Below are 17,529 nucleotides of genomic sequence, written 5' to 3'. Positions count from 1 at the left end.
TCGATGAAAAATATTTCATCGAAAAATTTTGTTATTTATCAATCTTACATACAAAAATTAATAAGAAGTTGCTAAATTCTCCAGAATATCTTCGATTTGTATAATTAGCACGGGATTCATGATCTTCTTTATAATGCTATTGCCTGTGATTAGTCTACAGATATTATCATAATTAATGGAAAATAAAGCTGATCGTCTATTTCATATTATAATCACATTCCTGTAATCCATTTCACCCTCTGGCAAAGAATTCCATTTAAAGATCAGTCTTGTTAACATAACCGATACGTTTAAGTGCGATATAGAAATAGAAGTAATGGACAATGATATTACAATCATCTTCATAATTATTAAAATCGTTTAGCATAACATCATGTTGACACAGTGATTTTAGGTAAAGTACCAATATACAACATCGAAGATTCTCATTTATTCAAACAACAGTTTGATGATAATCTCTCGCATTGCCTGAAATTATCGTGCTCATTTCGAAATGGAACGTCAATTTGGGTTGTCTCGCAGTATAATAATACGGTCAACGGTTGAGACGCTTTTTTTAGACCATCGGAATTGCGTTGAATATCCAACGAGGAACTTTCCATTGGTTGCCGGGCGATCAATTCAGCGAGTCGAAAAGAAAAGAAGCTCAATCATGTACACGCACGTGTAATCTACGTACGATTTTATATACCCTCATCACGTAACGCTGTTTTTCCTCGGATCCTTCCAGTCGGACTCGATCCTTCCACTGCGCCTTGGCCGATACGAGGCAAAGCGCGACGCGGTCGGGCCGAGAGCGCAGTGTCGACGTTGCGCGAAACTCGCGTAGTTCGCGGGTATCAACGAGACTATTTGCGCAGTTTTTGCGTAGAAACCGCGTCAATTACGAATTACGTCGGTGCCTCCACGCGAATTTCGCTCCAACCGCGTTTTTTTCCTCCACGTGATTCCGATCGGTGCGTTTCGCGATGACACCTCCCAGAAGAGGCATTCCGCGTCGTCGCGTCGGAGAACGAGCGTTGTCACGCTACCGTTAATACCGGAAATACCGTATAAATATTCAATCGCACGAGTTTCACGTCGCGCGCTCGTAGCAGGCGTGGATTCGCACGGACGATCTCCGGAGTTTCTCTTTTCTTTTTCTTCCTCTCTTCTTTTTTTATTTTTTCTCTCCCTCGTCGGGCGAGTATCGGCTAAATGACGAGGCGGTGGGTCGGGAGAATCGCGCACGAGAGGAGTGCTTCGGAGATATGTCGCAGGATTTTAATTCCTCGTCGTTGACGTCGTCTTCGGAGTCGGCGGACGACGCGAGGGACGAGTACCTCGCCAGGTGGGAAATCGCGGTTCTGACCAGCATATTCCTCATCACCCTCCTCGGCAATGCCCTGGTCCTGCTGGCCCTTTACATCCGGCGGCGTTATCAGCGACGAAAGTTCACCAGGATGTACTTCTTCATCTTGCACCTGAGCGTGGCCGACCTGTTGACGGGTCTGCTCGACGTTCTGCCGCAGCTCGCCTGGGACATAACGTTCAGGTAAGCTGCATTGTCATTCCGGCTAACCTTGTGATTCTTTAATGAGCTTTCGTTGACCAATGCGTAAATTCGTGTCGAAGGCGATATGCAGGAAGTACACCGAGCGCGTTTGTTTATCTGCAACAACATACGATGTCAACTATGATAGCGCACTGGTACCACTTCTTTTATTCAATTACTTTATATTAAAAAAAAAAACGCATTTGAAAAGATGGTACGGGAACCGTAAATATTAAAATAATATCTAGCTATGCAAAACAATGATTATTTGATTACTCGAATCCAAGTGTTTGAATTATCTATATCACCTAAATCTGGACATTTAAAAAGTTGCTACGAGAAATTGGGCAGAAAACTAATCGCAGAATGTAATAAAATTTATCGAAATTATATAACTTTCGCATATCTATTGTATGTACATTACACGGTGAAATTATTATAAATATAATACATATTAGAAATCTTTAGAAACAAGAAAATTAATTAAATACTTTTCGACTTTTTGAGAGAGAGAAAGAGAGAGAAAGGAATATTAATTGATTTATATACTCGAACGGTGAAGAGTTTCTTTTAACTGTAATGATATTTTTCGTTGTGGAGAACCACATATTTTAGAGCCAGTGTGAAAGAAACAAAAGTGGCAAAATAAATTTTAAAGTTGATATTTATAGCTCTTGATGAAAGAATACGTGATGTATACATGTATAATACATATAATGACTAAAATAAATCAGAAATCTTTTTTGAGTCAAGCTTAATCAATGATTGACGGCGTCGCGATTAACCATCGGCGAATAACCATCTAAAAGTTCTAAAATCAGGACGGACCTTAAAAAGAGCACTTTGTATTTTTCCCAGCATAATCGTGTATATTGACACTTTGATTGATGTTAGAAAATTATATTTATCCATCGAGATATGATGTATGATAGGATTAATCCAGACAGGAGTCTCTCTAACGTTTAGCTTTCACTGCCCAATATCATCTGCCATTTTAATCAAAATCTTACCGTAAATACTTTATTGTTTTCACACAAATATAAACTTGGCACGATTCCAATAATATTGAGAAGCAAATAACAGAGGTAAATAACAATCGCGATGTAATACACTATAAATATATGAGACAGTTTTTAGTTATCGAATAGGTATTTCCAACCCGATATTGGCCTGTTAATATTAGTTCTAAATATTGTAAAAAATATCATCTCAATCAAAGATCAAACCTAAACTTCTCTATCATCTACGCTTTATATTCGCATTTTTATCCATTTGACCTTTTTTATACACAACTTCGACGTATCTCTGACGTACAAATTTGTGTAAAGTTCTATCGCAGAAATCTGCTCTCATCTAGAGCAGCGCGATTAAACAAATTTGATGGTACGACCGTCAGATTTCAGGGTGGAGCGGTGCTCTGTAAACTGATCAAATTCGGACAGCCGTTCGGCCTGTATCTCAGTTCCTATATCCTGACGGTGATCGCGATGGACAGGTATTATGCCATCTGCCACCCCTTCAGTTACTGCCGCATCACATCTCGAAGATCGAAAATGATGGTGTACGGGGCGTGGGCGCTTGCCGCTACACTGTGCGTACCGCAGGTTCGTTGAAAATTTAATTCGCACCTCCGTGAGATGTATTCCGTTCACATGATCCACCTTGCCTCGCGCCCGAGAGTGAATCGGTTTACTTGAGATATTAATTTTTATCCTATGTAGACAGCGGGCGCAAATTCAATAGCGTCGACACGCTAATTTATGAGAATGCTTGTATGGAACTTGTCGCTTATAAATGCATTATGCGCTTCACGAATTTCTTGACGTTTTTGATAAATGTATCTCGGGCCCGCGGCTGTCGGACAATTGTAAATGTCGTTATCTTTGTTGCGGCAAATTACAGATTTCTTTTCGTTCAATAATTTTAGATTGTTATATTCTCGTACACGGAAATATCGCCCGGCGTTTGGGAGTGTTGGGCCACCTTTTACCTGCAATATGGCGAGAGAGCTTATATTACTTGGTAATATCCACTCATCCATATGGTTTACATTATATTTTAAAATATATATATTTTTTCGTAGCGTTTAATAATATCGATAGACTTAAGCGATGTGATGTCTGGATTTAATTATAGGTACAGTGTTACGCAGTTCCTATTACCCTTCATAGTGCTCGTATATACTTACACGAGAATATGCGTATCGATATGGACGAGCAGTAAAATGTCGGGTGTCGTTGATCTCAACAAAAGTAACAAGGCCAGTTTTTTTCAACGAAATCGAGATCCCCTTATCTCCAAGGCGATGATCAATACTGTAAAACAAATGATCATTGTAGTTAGTTTATACATCATCACCAATACCCCTTTTATCGGGTGTGAGCTATGGGCAACGTGGGACCCTAAAGCTTCCACTTCGTCATTTGTCACTGGTAAATATCTTTGCAGTATCAAATGCAGTATCAAATGCAGTAACAAATTGTAATAGTATAATTAAAAAATACTATTAATTAGAAAGTGATATTGGTCATTATATAATATTCAGCGATTCGAAAATTCTAATTAATATCTTTTTAATGAAATTACAATTAATTGATTGCACAATTCATAACGCTTATAACAATATTAATTTATTATTATATATTATTGGCTTAATTTATAAATTTATATTATTATAGGCAAATGTGTAAATATATATATGTGCGAGAGTAGAAAACGAAATTTCCCAGTATTTATTTTTCGGATCTAATGTTTCTCTAGGGCATTAAATTATTTATTAATTCTTATCTCATTGTACTTGTACGTGTTATAATTTGCAGGAGCTGCCTTCACTATTCTAAGTCTCTTAAACAGTCTCACGAGTTGCGTTAATCCTTGGATTTACTTTGCATTTAACAAGGAATTACGCTCGGCGTTGACAAGTTTTTTATACAGAAAGAAAGATTATTCGTTGACTTACGGTAATCATAATCTGTCAGTTTGAATCGCTCTACCACGAGTACCACGTGTGTATTTGTGTTACGACCGTCAAACATTTTCGCGTCGCGAGAAAGTATAAACGTTATATTTATATTGCCATTTTCTTTCAGATATAGATGCACGTCGGAACGCGTCGGATGTACCCTCTTCAACATCGTCGTTTATTTCTAGAATCTCGCGACTTGCGAGTTCAAAGATATTCGGGTAAAGTGGAAATAAAACAAAGTTTGCATTTTGAGAAGGACTGTTTTGAATATAAAGAATACACCGCGAATATAGTTGATGCATATATACATTCGCGGGCGTGTAAATGCGTTCAGTACAAACAATGTCGGAGCACATGCAATTTCTTTCTATATGACGACTTTTTAATAAAAATTATTTATGGACAACCTATTGAAAAATACCTGCGAACAAAGAACCTCGCTGTTTTACAGAAATATTTCCAGGGGATACAGCCAGCGATGTAGATATCCACGAAATGTAGATATCCACAGAAAGATTGTCACTACAAGAGTTTCGATCACTTGAAAATGTATACACATACAATATCTGACTTCGCGAATCCGTTTTACAAACTGAACGAAAGCACGGTGCAATTTCAAAATTTTTTTTCTCCTCGCATTCGTAATTCCCGTCGCATCTCTCCACCCACGTGTGCGTCATTCTTCACGATCTGTTATACTTGCACCGTTCCACCTCATTAGTATTTCCATCGGCCGGGCGTCTATTATGTTCTGATGTTTGTACTCCCATTTTTATCCCGATCATCCCAGAGACTCTCATACGCATGCTAATATTATACACCAGGTGCGGACACCCATATCTAACGCCATTGCTACCTATTTAATTCCTTTAGGAGGTAGAAACATTTTTTTTTTATATATTTTTTTTATGCGAGCATTAATAAGTATGGTACAATTAACGCGAGTTCTCCGATTTCGATCGTTGCTCCAAAGTAACCAAATTCTATACAATAACGTATAATATAAATAATTTCATGCAAGAGCTACAGATAAACATTATTATGATATATACTCCAAAACTCCAAAAAATAATGATTATTTGCTATATTTACAGAAAATTCAATTTTCGCGAATGTCTATGTTTTCTTGTATTGTCATATTAATAATAATTTTCTAGCTTTCCGTTTTACTTATATGGCAATCAAGTTATTAAGAATAGTATCACTTTATTAAGAATAGTATAATCGCGATACTTTGGGCAGGGCCCATATGAACTCCGATACATTCCTCTCTTTACCTGATTGCGACAAATTGAGAACCCCCGGCGCGGAACACCTGAATACTTAATAAACGGATAAAATTAACATTAATAACGACTGTCTGTGGCTGATCCACATCTTATCCGAGGACAAACCCAGCCGACTAGACCTACTTGATAAACGCTTTCCGATACTTGGTCGGGAAGGACCAAGTCGTCAGTTTTTCACGACGTTTCTCTTCGGCACGTCGATGGGTGACATCAGGGTTAACGAAGACGTGCTATTTGTGCTCGATCGGGTGTCCGGGATGGAGCAGAATTCGGAAGAATATCGCGCCGAGCCGGCGAAGAACGAGGTAAAGGCAATCGAAGTGCGATGCGACACTATCGCGAAAAATGTAACTCCGCAATATCGCCCAATAATGCAACTGATAGCCCCGTCATCTTTTTATTTACTTATTTACTTTGCGCACGAGTCCGGGCTCAAATACCGATGTAAACTTTTGTGACGGAAAATATTCTTTCGTACTGCGTATTTTGAATCAAAATTTTCTACATTTATGTATCTTGCATTTTGAGAAACGTGTCTTTTCTCGCAAAATAATATATATTTTGCGAGAATCTCTTATATGTTTTGTCTTTATTTTCAGTCTTTTATAGCTTGTATTTTAATTTAAAATACACTGTTAAAACAACTTAACCAACAGTAATTCGTAATACCTATTGAACGATTATTTTACAACGCTGTATACCTGAAAAATATTTTAGTGTCGCATTTATCTCGTGTCGCGATTACATCGATTTGTTTCGTACAATATACGAAGAGAAGGTCAGCGCATTAAGAAACTTAAAGTATCAGCACAAAAATATAGGAGAAAAAGAATGAGAGAAAAAGGCGAATTTATATTCCAGTCCGAAGACGAGAGCAACGATGAAGATTACGCGCGTTCGCCGGTGTTACTGGATTTAGACGAGAACTCAAAGCAACAGCAACAAAAGGCAAGCTCGCCGAGTTCCGCATCAACGGTGAATCAAAGATTGGCGGCAGGTACGCATACGAGGTACTTGAGCGTGTACTTCAAAATACGAAGGAAGTTACTCATTCTTATTACGTATCAGCTAAACATTATCCCCAAATATTATCAATGACATAATTGCTCGATTAGTTTCTGACACGTAAATAGTATAATTAATGGTAAGTGTGAAATCGTGTTATTAACTGTGCGTATATCACATTCCCATTAGACGAAACAACACGACCGCAGGCCATGAGAGACAGATGGCAAGAGACGAGCTTCGAGACGCGCGGCCAGCAGAATCCCGAGGGAGTGCTCGTGATTAGAGTACCGGAACCGGAAATAATTGGCAGCCATCCGCATCTCGAGATGCTCCACGAGACCAACATTAAGTCGGTGCACCGGGAGCCGTCGCAGACTGAGAAAGGTGCGGCAATGTCGAATTGCTCGTTGCCTGGTGAGATCACATCCACGATTGAACTAATCTACGTGCCTTAGGAATGCCGCGCGAATAGATTGGCGATCATATATATCTATCATAGATGATACCCTTAATACGTTCACGTTACCACATGCTAGAGTTCAAAATTTTCTCGCCACAGGCCATCCCCAATTAGTAAACTTTATTTGTTTTAGACACATGGAATTGTAAAATTCTGGCTGTCATATATGTAGCGTTGAACGTTGAAGTAAATCGTAAAGTGAACGTGTTAAGACGCATTTGTGAGAAGATCGAGCTAAATGATCCATGAAAGTAAATCTCTTTCCAAGTACCAGTTTTATTACAGTGAGAGAATTAACAGAGGGGGCTGCTTAATTGCCGGACGTTAACACCGCCGTTCCCAATTAGACGCGCGTCTCTCCTGGCAGCCTTGGGCAAACGTGTGCACAGCTCCCGCTCCAGCAGCATGACCCGTAGATTTTTGTCACGTGTCCGTTGTATCTGTCGCACGAGAATCGAGGGATGATGCTGCTGCTGCTGCTGCTGCTGCTGCTTCTCGCGCGGCTTATTTTCCGTCACGGCGTCGTGCCGGCTTCCCTCGTCCCTGCGCGAGTACGACATGGTGCATGAATATCAATTCGGCCGGAACGTACGCACGTATTTCAAAAAAAAGGACAAGATATTTTCGCGTCACGGCTGCATTCGATTTTAGGCATCGCTGGCACATTTTTATACCAATGCGTCGCGTAACGCGTTTGAAATTATTTGCAGACGTGCGTGCGTATCGCGTCACGTCGGACAATTTTACATAACGTAAAAATCGCGTGTACAAATCAGTCAGAAAAATAATGACTCTCGCACTTTTGTAATCAATTCTAAAGCTTGCAAATCGGGCGGAAGTCTCAAATGCATGCCGTGTATATAGCACTTCATTTTTGCATGAACTTGTAATAATGAATCATGCGCGATATCGAGCTTCAAATTAATTTTTCTTTGATCTTTTTCTTTCAACTGACAATTTTTCTCTACCTAATTTCTCTCCTCTAAATGTTTGAAGTTCAACACTTATATTTTGATTAATCAACCACCTTCGATGCTACTTCCCATCCCAGCTAGTAGAAGCTTATAAAATACGTCTACGCTCTTCAAAAAACACTTAAAAAATGCCTGAAAAATTATGTCGTCTTTTGATGTCTTTAAGACGTCTTTTAGAAACTTTCTACTAGCTGGGTTAACTTACAGTTGCTATTTAGAACTGCAGAATTTCACTTTAGCTAAAATTTTGTTTTAAATTTTGACATTTTTAGAATTTTTAAACAACAAGTATACTCGCCAAACCATTATATACCTATATACGTGATTCGCAATGTAGCCGTTGTCGACTCGCTTCAGCCGTATACCCCTATCGACGTCTCTTCTGCATCCGTTATGGCCTTTGCCGCCCCTGGAGACACGCTTGACACGCTTGCCAGGCTGCTTGCCGGTAGGTAAGACGTAGCCCGCCGGTCCCCTGGCGCCTATTCCGCCGCGTTTCCCCAGGATCTTGGCGAAAAACTGCAGAATTGTTTGGCCGCCGTCCCTCCACCAGCTACTACCGCACTTCTCTTCTTCCTCCTCGATCTCGACGACGCGATCGCCGCAGCTCCGTTTCCGGTCGACGCTCTTGCAGCCGCGCTCCACCTGCCTTCGCAATTCTTGCGAATTGCACACGACCTTCTGCACGGTTTCCCGACGATCATCCTCGGCATGCGGAAATTCCGCAAATTTCTCAGAATCGTCCTGAACGATCGATGGAACATCTTCCCGCCGCGTTAGAGATGATGAATCGTTGAGAAGCCCGATAGTTTCGGTTTCTACGCAAATGTCCTGACGGCCCTCCTTATCTTCGGAATAGGGACATGTTATACATTTTATCAACTGTATAATTTATCTTGTACATCAGCTTATAAAATTAATATACAATGTCAATTCATAAATTTATGCTCATTTTTGAGTAAGTTTGAAAGGCAAGTAGATAAGATAAATTTTATTATTAATTTTCGAAACAAGTTTTTGTTTATAAAATTAATGATAAAAGTTTTTTCATTTATTGTCACCTATAGACAGCTTTTTTATTCACTAAATTAATAAAATATCGTAATAGCATATACTTGATTTGATCGATTTGATAATTATTCTTCTATTTGATGTTCGGATTTATTGAATGATCGCGAGAGAGATGCTTTACACCTTCTTATTTCTTACTTTGATCAACGCCTTCGAAGCCGCTGCACGTCGTCACAAGCGCTATTTCGACCGAGCTCTGCTTCGATTCCAATGTCTTGCCGTGATATCGGATCTTTGTTCCAAATCCAGTATTCGAGCTCATAGTTGAATCCTGAACCACGTGAAAATAATTCGTGTCCGCGCCTTGAGGCATCACACGTATCACCATCATTCTCTTACGCGTGTGCGGCAAAGGCAATCGAAAATACTGCGCGTCGTTCAGTCGCATTCCTTTCAGTAAAGAGCATTATTTTACAGCTGTTTTACATGCACTCTACATATCTTTTTACACGTTTTATCTTATATTTTTATTTTATTATTAGTCTGTGTATTTTACGCGAATCACGCAACATCTCTTGGACGTTAAAATACATAGAATAAATAAAATAAAATATAATTAGATTACTCTGTACTATTACACAGACTTTTTACGCGGAATTGTACATGTAGCTGCAGCTACGTGTAATATGCGCATATAATCCAAATGGAACGTCATGCTAACATTGATTTCCGCGAAATAAATTAATTCAGCACATCTCGATTAACGCTGTTTGAACATCTGACAATGAGAGATGAATAATACAATTCATTTTGCGTCAATTGTAATAAAACCGGTAATATCTATAAACAGTTATCTTGAGATAGATCGTGATCTTAATTACTTCCACATGATCTTAATTATTGCTTGATTTTTTTCGCGACGCACGCTGTAGGAGGATAAGCTTAGGTATAAATTACAAATAATAAACAAGACTGTACGAAATTAATAGATATACAAGCCACGAGAAGTTATAAGTTCATGTTACGAAAAAATATTTGCACAAAGATTCCTTTTATTTTTATTTAATATATATAAATTATATTATAATTAACATATATTAAATTAGATATATATAATTTTAACTCTAACCTTTGCGACTAGCTTTGATGTTCGTCATTCTTAAATATTTCTCCCGACCCCGTTTCAAAATTTGCTTTCATTTAAAAGAGATTACTGGTAAAGATTTTTCTCAATTTTATTTTACAATTTGTTTCTTCTTTTGACATTTTTATAAGATAAATATCTAAAATTTATATTCATTTTTATTAGTCATATTGGCTTCTTTTTTTTGTTTTTGCAACAGGAATGTCTCGCGAATTACAAGATATAGATGATTCCGTAAATAACTTCTCATACAATTTTATACAAAATGTTACAGTATTGTTTTATGTCTTATTAATTCAGCACAAAACAAATAAACAAAAATTATTTTGTAGGAAAAAGATTATTCTCTTTTATATACCATACACAAATTAGGAAAAAAATGTGCCTTATTCGCAAAAAATATATAAATATCCCAGCTAGCAGAAGCTTCTAAAAAAACGTTTTAAAAACGCTTAAAAAACATCCAAAAAATTATGTCTTTTAAATATCTTTGTGATGTCTTTAAGACGTTTTTTAAAACTTTCTGCTAGTTAGGATGACTAAAATCATCAAATTCCTTCGAAAGCCAAATTCCTTCGCCTTAAATCCGAAATTTTTACATGTAATATATCAGCGTCTCTACATGAAGCTAAAGTGCTTTTCTAAAAAGTTCGATTTTAGCTTGTCCGTCCTGGAAAAACACCCGAACCGATTCGTTCCATCATTCGGGCAGGTCGTTGTCGCGCGACAATACACCGACAACGACGACGACGACGACGAGTGCGCGCGAGCAAGAACAGTCGTTAACCCCGACGTAATTAACGATTTCAGACTACAAGAAGTCTGCCTGCGATCGCGAACGGACCCGAATGCGCGACATGAACCGCGCATTTGAGCTGTTGCGGTCGAAGCTGCCGATATGCAAGCCGCCCGGCAAGAAGCTCTCCAAGATCGAGTCGCTGCGCCACGCCATCACGTACATCAGGCATCTGCAGAGCCTGCTGGAGCCGCAGTACAGCTACGTACCAAGCATGCCCGATCGTGCCAGCGGCTATTACGCGGCCCCATCGGGTCCGCCGACGTCTTTCGAGGTGCAACATCCGGCTGCAGCCCGATGGGAGTCCCTTTACTACCGATACGATTACCACGCGCCCTTCGCCACCCCATCGCCGCCGACTTTGATACCGCCTCTGCAGCCGAGATTGCCGGTTGATCAAGAGGACCGACAGTTCTCTTACGAAGCACGTCACTAGCTCATCGCTTCGAGAACGAGCCCTCGTAAAAAATTGATGAATTAAAAAAGTTGATAAAATTTATTTTGTAATATTATGGATTTCTAAGAGCAAGAAGTTAATTCTTTTAGAAGGAATAAACATTCATGGTCCAAAATACAAAATGTTTACCTTCAACAAAGGAATTAGAATTGTTATTCTAAACTTAACAATTTTTGCCTCAGATTTGAATTGACTTCAAGAACATTTAAATATTAAGAATCATATAAATAACTATTTTTGAACTTTTATCAATCTTTTTTTAATTTATCAATTGTTTGCGGGGTTTATTTTTATTAACTGCGACTTTTTACGAACGAAGGAATTAGAATAGTTATTCTAAACTTGGCAATTTTTTTCTCAGATTTGAATCTATTGACTTCGAAAACATTTAGACATTAAGAATCATATAAATAACAAGCAGTAAACACTTAGATTTTCGAGAGAAAAATAGCAAAGATAAGATTGCAGGAAAATGTAAAAAAAGTACAGTTAAAAAGAATATTCTCATGAATCATAAAAAAGAAAAATTTATAGACAATGTACATTATTTATAAAGATTAAGGTAGCCTGTTTATTTTTCTTCGTCGCTGTGTAATATATCATTTCTGCAAAGTCATTAGTCTCCGAAGAAACCATCACTCCGAATAGAAATAAATGCTATAAAGTCAAAGATGCTATTATAAAATTTATATATCATAGATACAAAAGTGCTCAAATTATTCTAACGTTTTTCTCCTTTATTACATATAATTCTTTTTTATTTATATATACATAATTATATGAAAATATATCTTCCTCATATATATAATAAATTATCATACAGAATACAAATTTTCTAAACCATCATGGAATAACAATAATTCGCATACCTATCACATAAAAATCATGAAACGTAGAATATGTGACTGTAAGTTTAAGTTATTTTCTGTTGATTGCACCTGCACCAAAAGTACCGATACTTCGCTTCTTTTATATGCACTGATTAAATAACATCCATATATGCTACGTTATGATGCCTATATGACGGTGTTGTATTTCGTCTGTTGCGCCATGTTCGGCGGAGTAGTGGTTGGATGGATATGCAGTGGAAGATCCCAAATCATCGTTTCGACATCCAGAGTCGAAGGTCCATGCCAGCTTATGGTGTTCTCACCGGGCATGTCCATCAATTTCGGCGTTGTGACAAACTCGAAATGCAATCGCCACTTGAGCGTTACCAAATCGGTAGTAAAATCCGGTGTGACATGCAAGGGTATCGGTAGCACCAGATGCGAATATTTGAGACCGAGACACATCTCGTGATGCTTGTTGTAGCTGATCAGGGTCGGCGTAGCGGTCTTCCCTCGCTTGTACTCCTCGGACACGTGTTCCTCTGACTGTAAAGACACAGACACCTGAACGCAGGATACAGTCGCGTTCGAAAAATCGAAGGTTCCGACAATGTCCTCGCCGAGTTTGTAGGAATTCTTGAAGAGGCAGAACCGCACCACGCGCCCACGGCCGTTCGTCACGTTGTAAAAGTTCGGACTGCGTCTGGCTGTTAAATTCTGAAACGTTGTAGACTACACAGTTATGTTAGCACTATATAAAATTTTTAAATCAACTTTAAGTGCAAGTACTTCTTAAGATTACACAAAGAATAGCGTATAACCTGCAGCGTTTGTAGAGCGATATCTAGTGGAGTTTCCCTGTTCTGCGTTTCCATAAACGGATTGTTCGGACTCAGATCTACGCTATCGTTACATGCTGTTATTTCTGGCAATTCTGTAAAGCAATATATAAATTATACAGACTTTATGTCACAAAGGTATTATCATTTTTCTATCAAAAATCCTTTAAAATATTACCGCTTAAAGAAAGCACCCTGAACGGTACTCGCAGCAGTTTTATAACTGTATTCACTCTTTGTGTTCCAATTGTGATCTTATAAGAATATTTCACAGCCTGCCCTCTGTACGAAGGTGGAGCGTCGCTTGGTATTGCCTCACGATAAATATCTGTTAACAAAAGAATTTAGTAAACTTAAAAGAACACAAAATATACAAGAGGAATTATTAAATAGAAATATTTAAAACACAATTCCAAATATTAAAATTTAATTAGAATAATAAAAAACTTACAGGTCTTACTTTCTCCAGGTGACAGTCTTAAGTCGCAACACAAGATCTTTGGCTTTGTATTCAGTACTACGTGTCCATTGTCTTGCTGCCATGGCGCAAAGGTAGTATCTGTAACAAAGTCGTAATAAATGTAGACACAATTAGTAAAAATAAAGCAGAAAGGATAAAAGGCATTTCTTCTAAATTCGTACTTGCGTTAATTGCCACTGAACGAGCTGCAGTATTTATTTTCTCTGAAAGGACCATTTTGCTGTTGATTGTACACTGGCAATGGACCTGTGCACTCGCCCATGCGAGACTCTCGAATAAATCACTGTGGAAAAACAATTGATGTTACGAACAATAAGTTCATTGCTTACAGCTAGCATTATGATTCTTTACCTGTGGCTTTGTGATATTTGATGATTTGGGTTCGGGGGATTGGTGAACGTGACCAAACATTCTATAATCTCTCCGGAAAAATACACAGGACCTCGGACGAGTTTTGCCGTGATTTCTATCATATTGGCTCTCTTTTAGATAGAGACATACGTACTTTTCCCAATCATGAGATGACAATCTTGTCACTGAGATTCAATCTTCTCGTAATCCATCACATTCATTCAATGGTCTGAGTATCTACATATTTAAATTAAATCAATATATGTCGTACCACTTTGTCAATTTATTCACAACTCGCTCCAATTTCATTTCTAAATTTACGGGGAAAATGTTTATAGATATTTCGTTAATAACCTAACCCTACTGACTTCACTGGCGTCTCTTGGTACAGAACGTTAGACGTTGAACTACGTAGCCATGTCCACGAATATTTCCAATGGGTAACACGCTATATCCTATCCACAGTCGGTTCGTATAGAAGTTTGCGTGACTATTAAAATTTAGGTAGCTCCGTAATATAATACTAATCTTATGATTTATTATTATTCTATTGTTTTATAAACATGTATGTACGCATAGGCCTGATAATATTTCAATTTAAAATGTAATTTTATTATCATTTGAGTTTGATTATCCATCAAGTGATAACTGTTATCATTGCAGAGAAAAACCTTTCTCTTATATATAAAGCACACTGGTGTTTTCTAGGATATACAGGTGTCATATGCATCGCAGTGTCCAGGTGGCTAGGTGCGCGAGGATTGATAAAGCGCATGACAATTCGGTCGCAGGTGGATAATGGTGGATAACACACGCAAGAGAGGTTAATGATTGTTCGTTCGTATTCGTCATGAGGGGAATTCTGTGTTTGCTCGTCGTTCTCGCGAACTTATGCGAGCGATACGTAATAGCGGAGCATGAGGAAGACGCGTCCACGGATTTGTTTGTGATCGAGGGGAAGGTGTTCCCCTGGGACAACGCTGCTTCCACTGGGTGGCAGCTCATGACGCATGTGATGGCAAACGGAGGTGAACACTACGGCTTTCTGAGGTAATGTAGCTATGCGCATTCGGTGCGGTACGAACTTGGAACGAAATTCACGCGCACGGACGCGCTATATATGTTAAACGAGCATGTTTGATTTCAGGGAAGATGGCACGTTTATAATCTCGAACGTCCCGTCTGGGTCGTACATGGTCGAAGTGGTGAATCCGAATTACGTTTATGAGCCAGTCAGGGTCGAGATCAATTCTAAAGGGAAATTCCGAGCTCGAAAGGTCAATTTGATACAGACGTCGCAAGTGATTCAAGTACCTTACCCGTTGAAAATGAGGCCTCTAGCACCGTTCCGATATTTCCAAGTTAGAGAGCAGTGGCGGTTAACAGACTTCCTGTTCAATCCCATGGTAATAGAGCTTCGGACGAAGCGTAGACAATGCATGTGCTTTGATTTGCTCCCTTCCTTTGCTAAAGTCGTAATATTTCTTTTCCATTCTCTTCAGGTTTTAATGATGGTTCTGCCACTTATACTGATCATGATTCTGCCAAAAATTATGAATGATCCTGAAACTAGGAAGGTAAGAAGACCTAAAGACCGGCCAAAAATTATGAGTGATCCTAAAGACTAGGAGGGTTTTTTTTTCTAATATCTATAAATAAATGAAAGATAATACTGTAAGATACACTCACATCGTCTAACATAAATTAGTATACGATTTACCACGTAGTTTATATATTCTAGTCCTTGACAAGTCATAAACTAAATGCATTTTGTAGGAAATGGAGCAATTAAATAATCTCACTATCTATAATATGCCAGAAATGTCTGAAGTAATAACGTCTTTTCTTTCTGGAGGAGAAAAACAAAAATCAAAGGCTGTAAAAGCTGCTAAGAAAAGACAATAATGTATTAGTTTAGTTTTATTATCTGTAGATGATTATATGTATATGTTTACTCTAGTCGTTAAAAATATATTAAGATACGACGACGAGAGGCGAGAAAAACGTTCCAATTCCTTGCATCGAGTATCGCGTGTAAGATTGCGATTGTTAATACGTTAAGCCTTTAAACTATGACTACTTGAAAGTGCTTGATATATTCCTACAGTTTCATAATTCACAAAAATAATTCGCATTTCTTATATACATCAAATAAAGAAACGATAACAACGCCAGCAACTTTCTAACTTTTCATTCGTCTTTGCTTTATGTGGTCACTTTATACACAATTTCATAAATCAGTAGAGAATATGAATATAAGTAAAAAAAAAATCTGACCTAATATGATGTAATGACACATAATATGTAATAATGTGTACAATATAATTGTACTTCGTGTCACAAAGACATTATTTTGTTACACTTTCTTGTGTCGGTCACTCTCTGTGATGTCTAGATTAATCCTGTCTTATGTAAGGTGTCCAGGCACAAGATACAATTTTCTAAATCGTAAAAAGGCATGTATCTATAATACCACAAATAAACAACAATTATGTATAAAATCTTGAACTATGGGCTTCCAAAGCGAATTATATCATCCATCTTATACTCCTTCACTCCTCAAATTTTTCTCAATCAACTTCAATTAAAACCGAGGCAAATATATAGGATGAGTGTCTGAACCAAACCGTCGACTATACAAATCCTAACAATGATATATATATATATATATATATATATATATATATATATATATATATAATTTAATTTTATAATGTCCTATTCTTTTGTGAGTGTCTGTTATTAATCGATTTTAATTATTATTTCGTACTCATCCTACAAAAAAATATCTAAAACGATGTAAGAAACTAGTAGACTCAAGATATTTCCAATTTAGCATTACGTTGAGAAATTGTAACAAATGATAACGATGGCTGCTCATAAAATGTTTAATAAAGAATCGCCAATCAAAGATCCTTGTTCTTCTGAGAAAAGTTTCTACATATAGTGATATAGTTTAAAGAACATTGTATAAAATTTCTTTTAAAATCTTTATCTAACGGTCTCGAAAATATCGCTTTGTCCAATATCGACGGATGATTATAATGGTGTGCTTTCTTATCTATATACAAAACTATACAAATGAGAAATTTTATAATTTTCCGTTTAAAATATCTTTCACAAGAGCATTACGTGTAAAAAAATAAAATTATGTTTATACATCGTTTTAATTTGTCACGTTAAAGTGACCAATGGATCTATTGTATAACTCGGATTGTATATTGCATCATAGATAAAGGACATAAAAATGTTCTCGGAAATGTTTAAGTCATAGCATGACAAAAAACCGGCTGGCACAGGATGCGACATTAAATATATATTTTCAAGTATGATTAACACGCAGATCTAGGTCTCATTCAGGTCGACAAAAAAAATCTACGCACATCTGTA

At 37.7% G+C, this 17,529-nt stretch overlaps 5 protein-coding genes across 9 annotated transcripts in view; 4 read left to right on the top strand and 1 right to left on the bottom strand.

Annotated features, from left to right (window-relative positions):
• Rps12 (ribosomal protein S12) overlaps positions 1-17,529 on the top strand; it is a 224,029-nt gene that overhangs the window by 197,301 nt on the left and 9,199 nt on the right. The window lies entirely within an intron of this gene.
• Akhr (Adipokinetic hormone receptor) lies at positions 779-4,905 on the top strand. Of its 2 annotated transcripts, none has more exons than XM_071788643.1 (6): positions 779-1,534; positions 2,931-3,138; positions 3,462-3,556; positions 3,671-3,966; positions 4,354-4,494; positions 4,624-4,905. In XM_071788643.1, the coding sequence occupies exons 1-6, from the start codon at positions 1,251-1,253 to the stop codon at positions 4,719-4,721; spliced, it is 1,122 nt and encodes a 373-aa protein (XP_071644744.1). In that variant the 5' UTR covers positions 779-1,250; the 3' UTR covers positions 4,722-4,905. The 2 variants fall into 2 exon arrangements, with proteins under 2 accessions (XP_071644744.1, XP_071644745.1); XM_071788644.1 differs by having other exon boundaries at positions 4,354-4,539.
• On the top strand, positions 4,963-12,277 carry Sage (salivary gland-expressed bHLH). Of its 2 annotated transcripts, none has more exons than XM_071788647.1 (4): positions 4,963-6,093; positions 6,650-6,785; positions 6,983-7,180; positions 11,196-12,277. In XM_071788647.1, exons 1-4 carry the CDS (start codon positions 5,989-5,991, stop codon positions 11,615-11,617), a joined length of 861 nt encoding a protein of 286 aa, XP_071644748.1. In that variant the 5' UTR covers positions 4,963-5,988; the 3' UTR covers positions 11,618-12,277. The 2 variants fall into 2 exon arrangements, with proteins under 2 accessions (XP_071644748.1, XP_071644747.1); XM_071788646.1 differs by having other exon boundaries at positions 6,983-7,210.
• LOC139819364 (RAB6A-GEF complex partner protein 2) lies at positions 12,355-14,520 on the bottom strand. 2 transcript variants are annotated; one of them, XM_071788641.1, is made up of 6 exons: positions 14,140-14,520; positions 13,950-14,071; positions 13,759-13,866; positions 13,486-13,635; positions 13,290-13,402; positions 12,355-13,200 (listed from the first exon to the last, which is right to left on the bottom strand). In XM_071788641.1, exons 1-6 carry the CDS (start codon positions 14,259-14,261, stop codon positions 12,655-12,657), a joined length of 1,161 nt encoding a protein of 386 aa, XP_071644742.1. In that variant the 5' UTR covers positions 14,262-14,520; the 3' UTR covers positions 12,355-12,654. The 2 variants fall into 2 exon arrangements, with proteins under 2 accessions (XP_071644742.1, XP_071644743.1); XM_071788642.1 differs by having other exon boundaries at positions 12,355-13,185.
• Emc7 (endoplasmic reticulum membrane protein complex subunit 7) lies at positions 14,895-16,640 on the top strand. The gene is made up of 4 exons (XM_071788648.1): positions 14,895-15,189; positions 15,287-15,545; positions 15,642-15,716; positions 15,916-16,640. Exons 1-4 carry the CDS (start codon positions 14,990-14,992, stop codon positions 16,042-16,044), a joined length of 663 nt encoding a protein of 220 aa, XP_071644749.1. The 5' UTR covers positions 14,895-14,989; the 3' UTR covers positions 16,045-16,640.

The sequence above is a fragment of the Temnothorax longispinosus genome, chromosome 9, assembly GCF_030848805.1.
Source record: "Temnothorax longispinosus isolate EJ_2023e chromosome 9, Tlon_JGU_v1, whole genome shotgun sequence".
Taxonomy (NCBI): Eukaryota; Metazoa; Arthropoda; class Insecta; order Hymenoptera; family Formicidae; genus Temnothorax; species Temnothorax longispinosus.
This window is presented reverse-complemented; position numbering and strand designations above follow the sequence as displayed.

Bases quoted from the DNA above. Each gene is read 5' to 3' on its own strand.
- LOC139819364 (XM_071788641.1), bottom strand. From the start codon at position 14,261: ATGATAGAAATCACGGCAAAACTCGTCCGAGGTCCTGTGTATTTTTCC. The intron at 13,867-13,949 runs GTACGAATTTAG...ACTTTGTTACAG, and splicing joins TTCAGTGGCAATTAACGCAA to ATACTACCTTTGCGCCATGG. The intron at 13,201-13,289 runs GTTATACGCTAT...ATAACTGTGTAG, and splicing joins TCGCTCTACAAACGCTGCAG to TCTACAACGTTTCAGAATTT.
- Akhr (XM_071788643.1), top strand. From the start codon at position 1,251: ATGTCGCAGGATTTTAATTCCTCGTCGTTGACGTCGTCTTCGGAGTCG. The intron at 3,139-3,461 runs GTTCGTTGAAAA...CAATAATTTTAG, and splicing joins CTACACTGTGCGTACCGCAG to ATTGTTATATTCTCGTACAC. The intron at 3,967-4,353 runs GTAAATATCTTT...TATAATTTGCAG, and splicing joins CACTTCGTCATTTGTCACTG to GAGCTGCCTTCACTATTCTA.
- Emc7 (XM_071788648.1), top strand. From the start codon at position 14,990: ATGAGGGGAATTCTGTGTTTGCTCGTCGTTCTCGCGAACTTATGCGAG. The intron at 15,190-15,286 runs GTAATGTAGCTA...GTTTGATTTCAG, and splicing joins GAACACTACGGCTTTCTGAG to GGAAGATGGCACGTTTATAA. The intron at 15,717-15,915 runs GTAAGAAGACCT...TGCATTTTGTAG, and splicing joins ATGATCCTGAAACTAGGAAG to GAAATGGAGCAATTAAATAA.
- Sage (XM_071788646.1), top strand. From the start codon at position 5,989: ATGGGTGACATCAGGGTTAACGAAGACGTGCTATTTGTGCTCGATCGG. The intron at 6,094-6,649 runs GTAAAGGCAATC...TTTATATTCCAG, and splicing joins CCGAGCCGGCGAAGAACGAG to TCCGAAGACGAGAGCAACGA. The intron at 6,786-6,982 runs GTACGCATACGA...CATTCCCATTAG, and splicing joins GAATCAAAGATTGGCGGCAG to ACGAAACAACACGACCGCAG.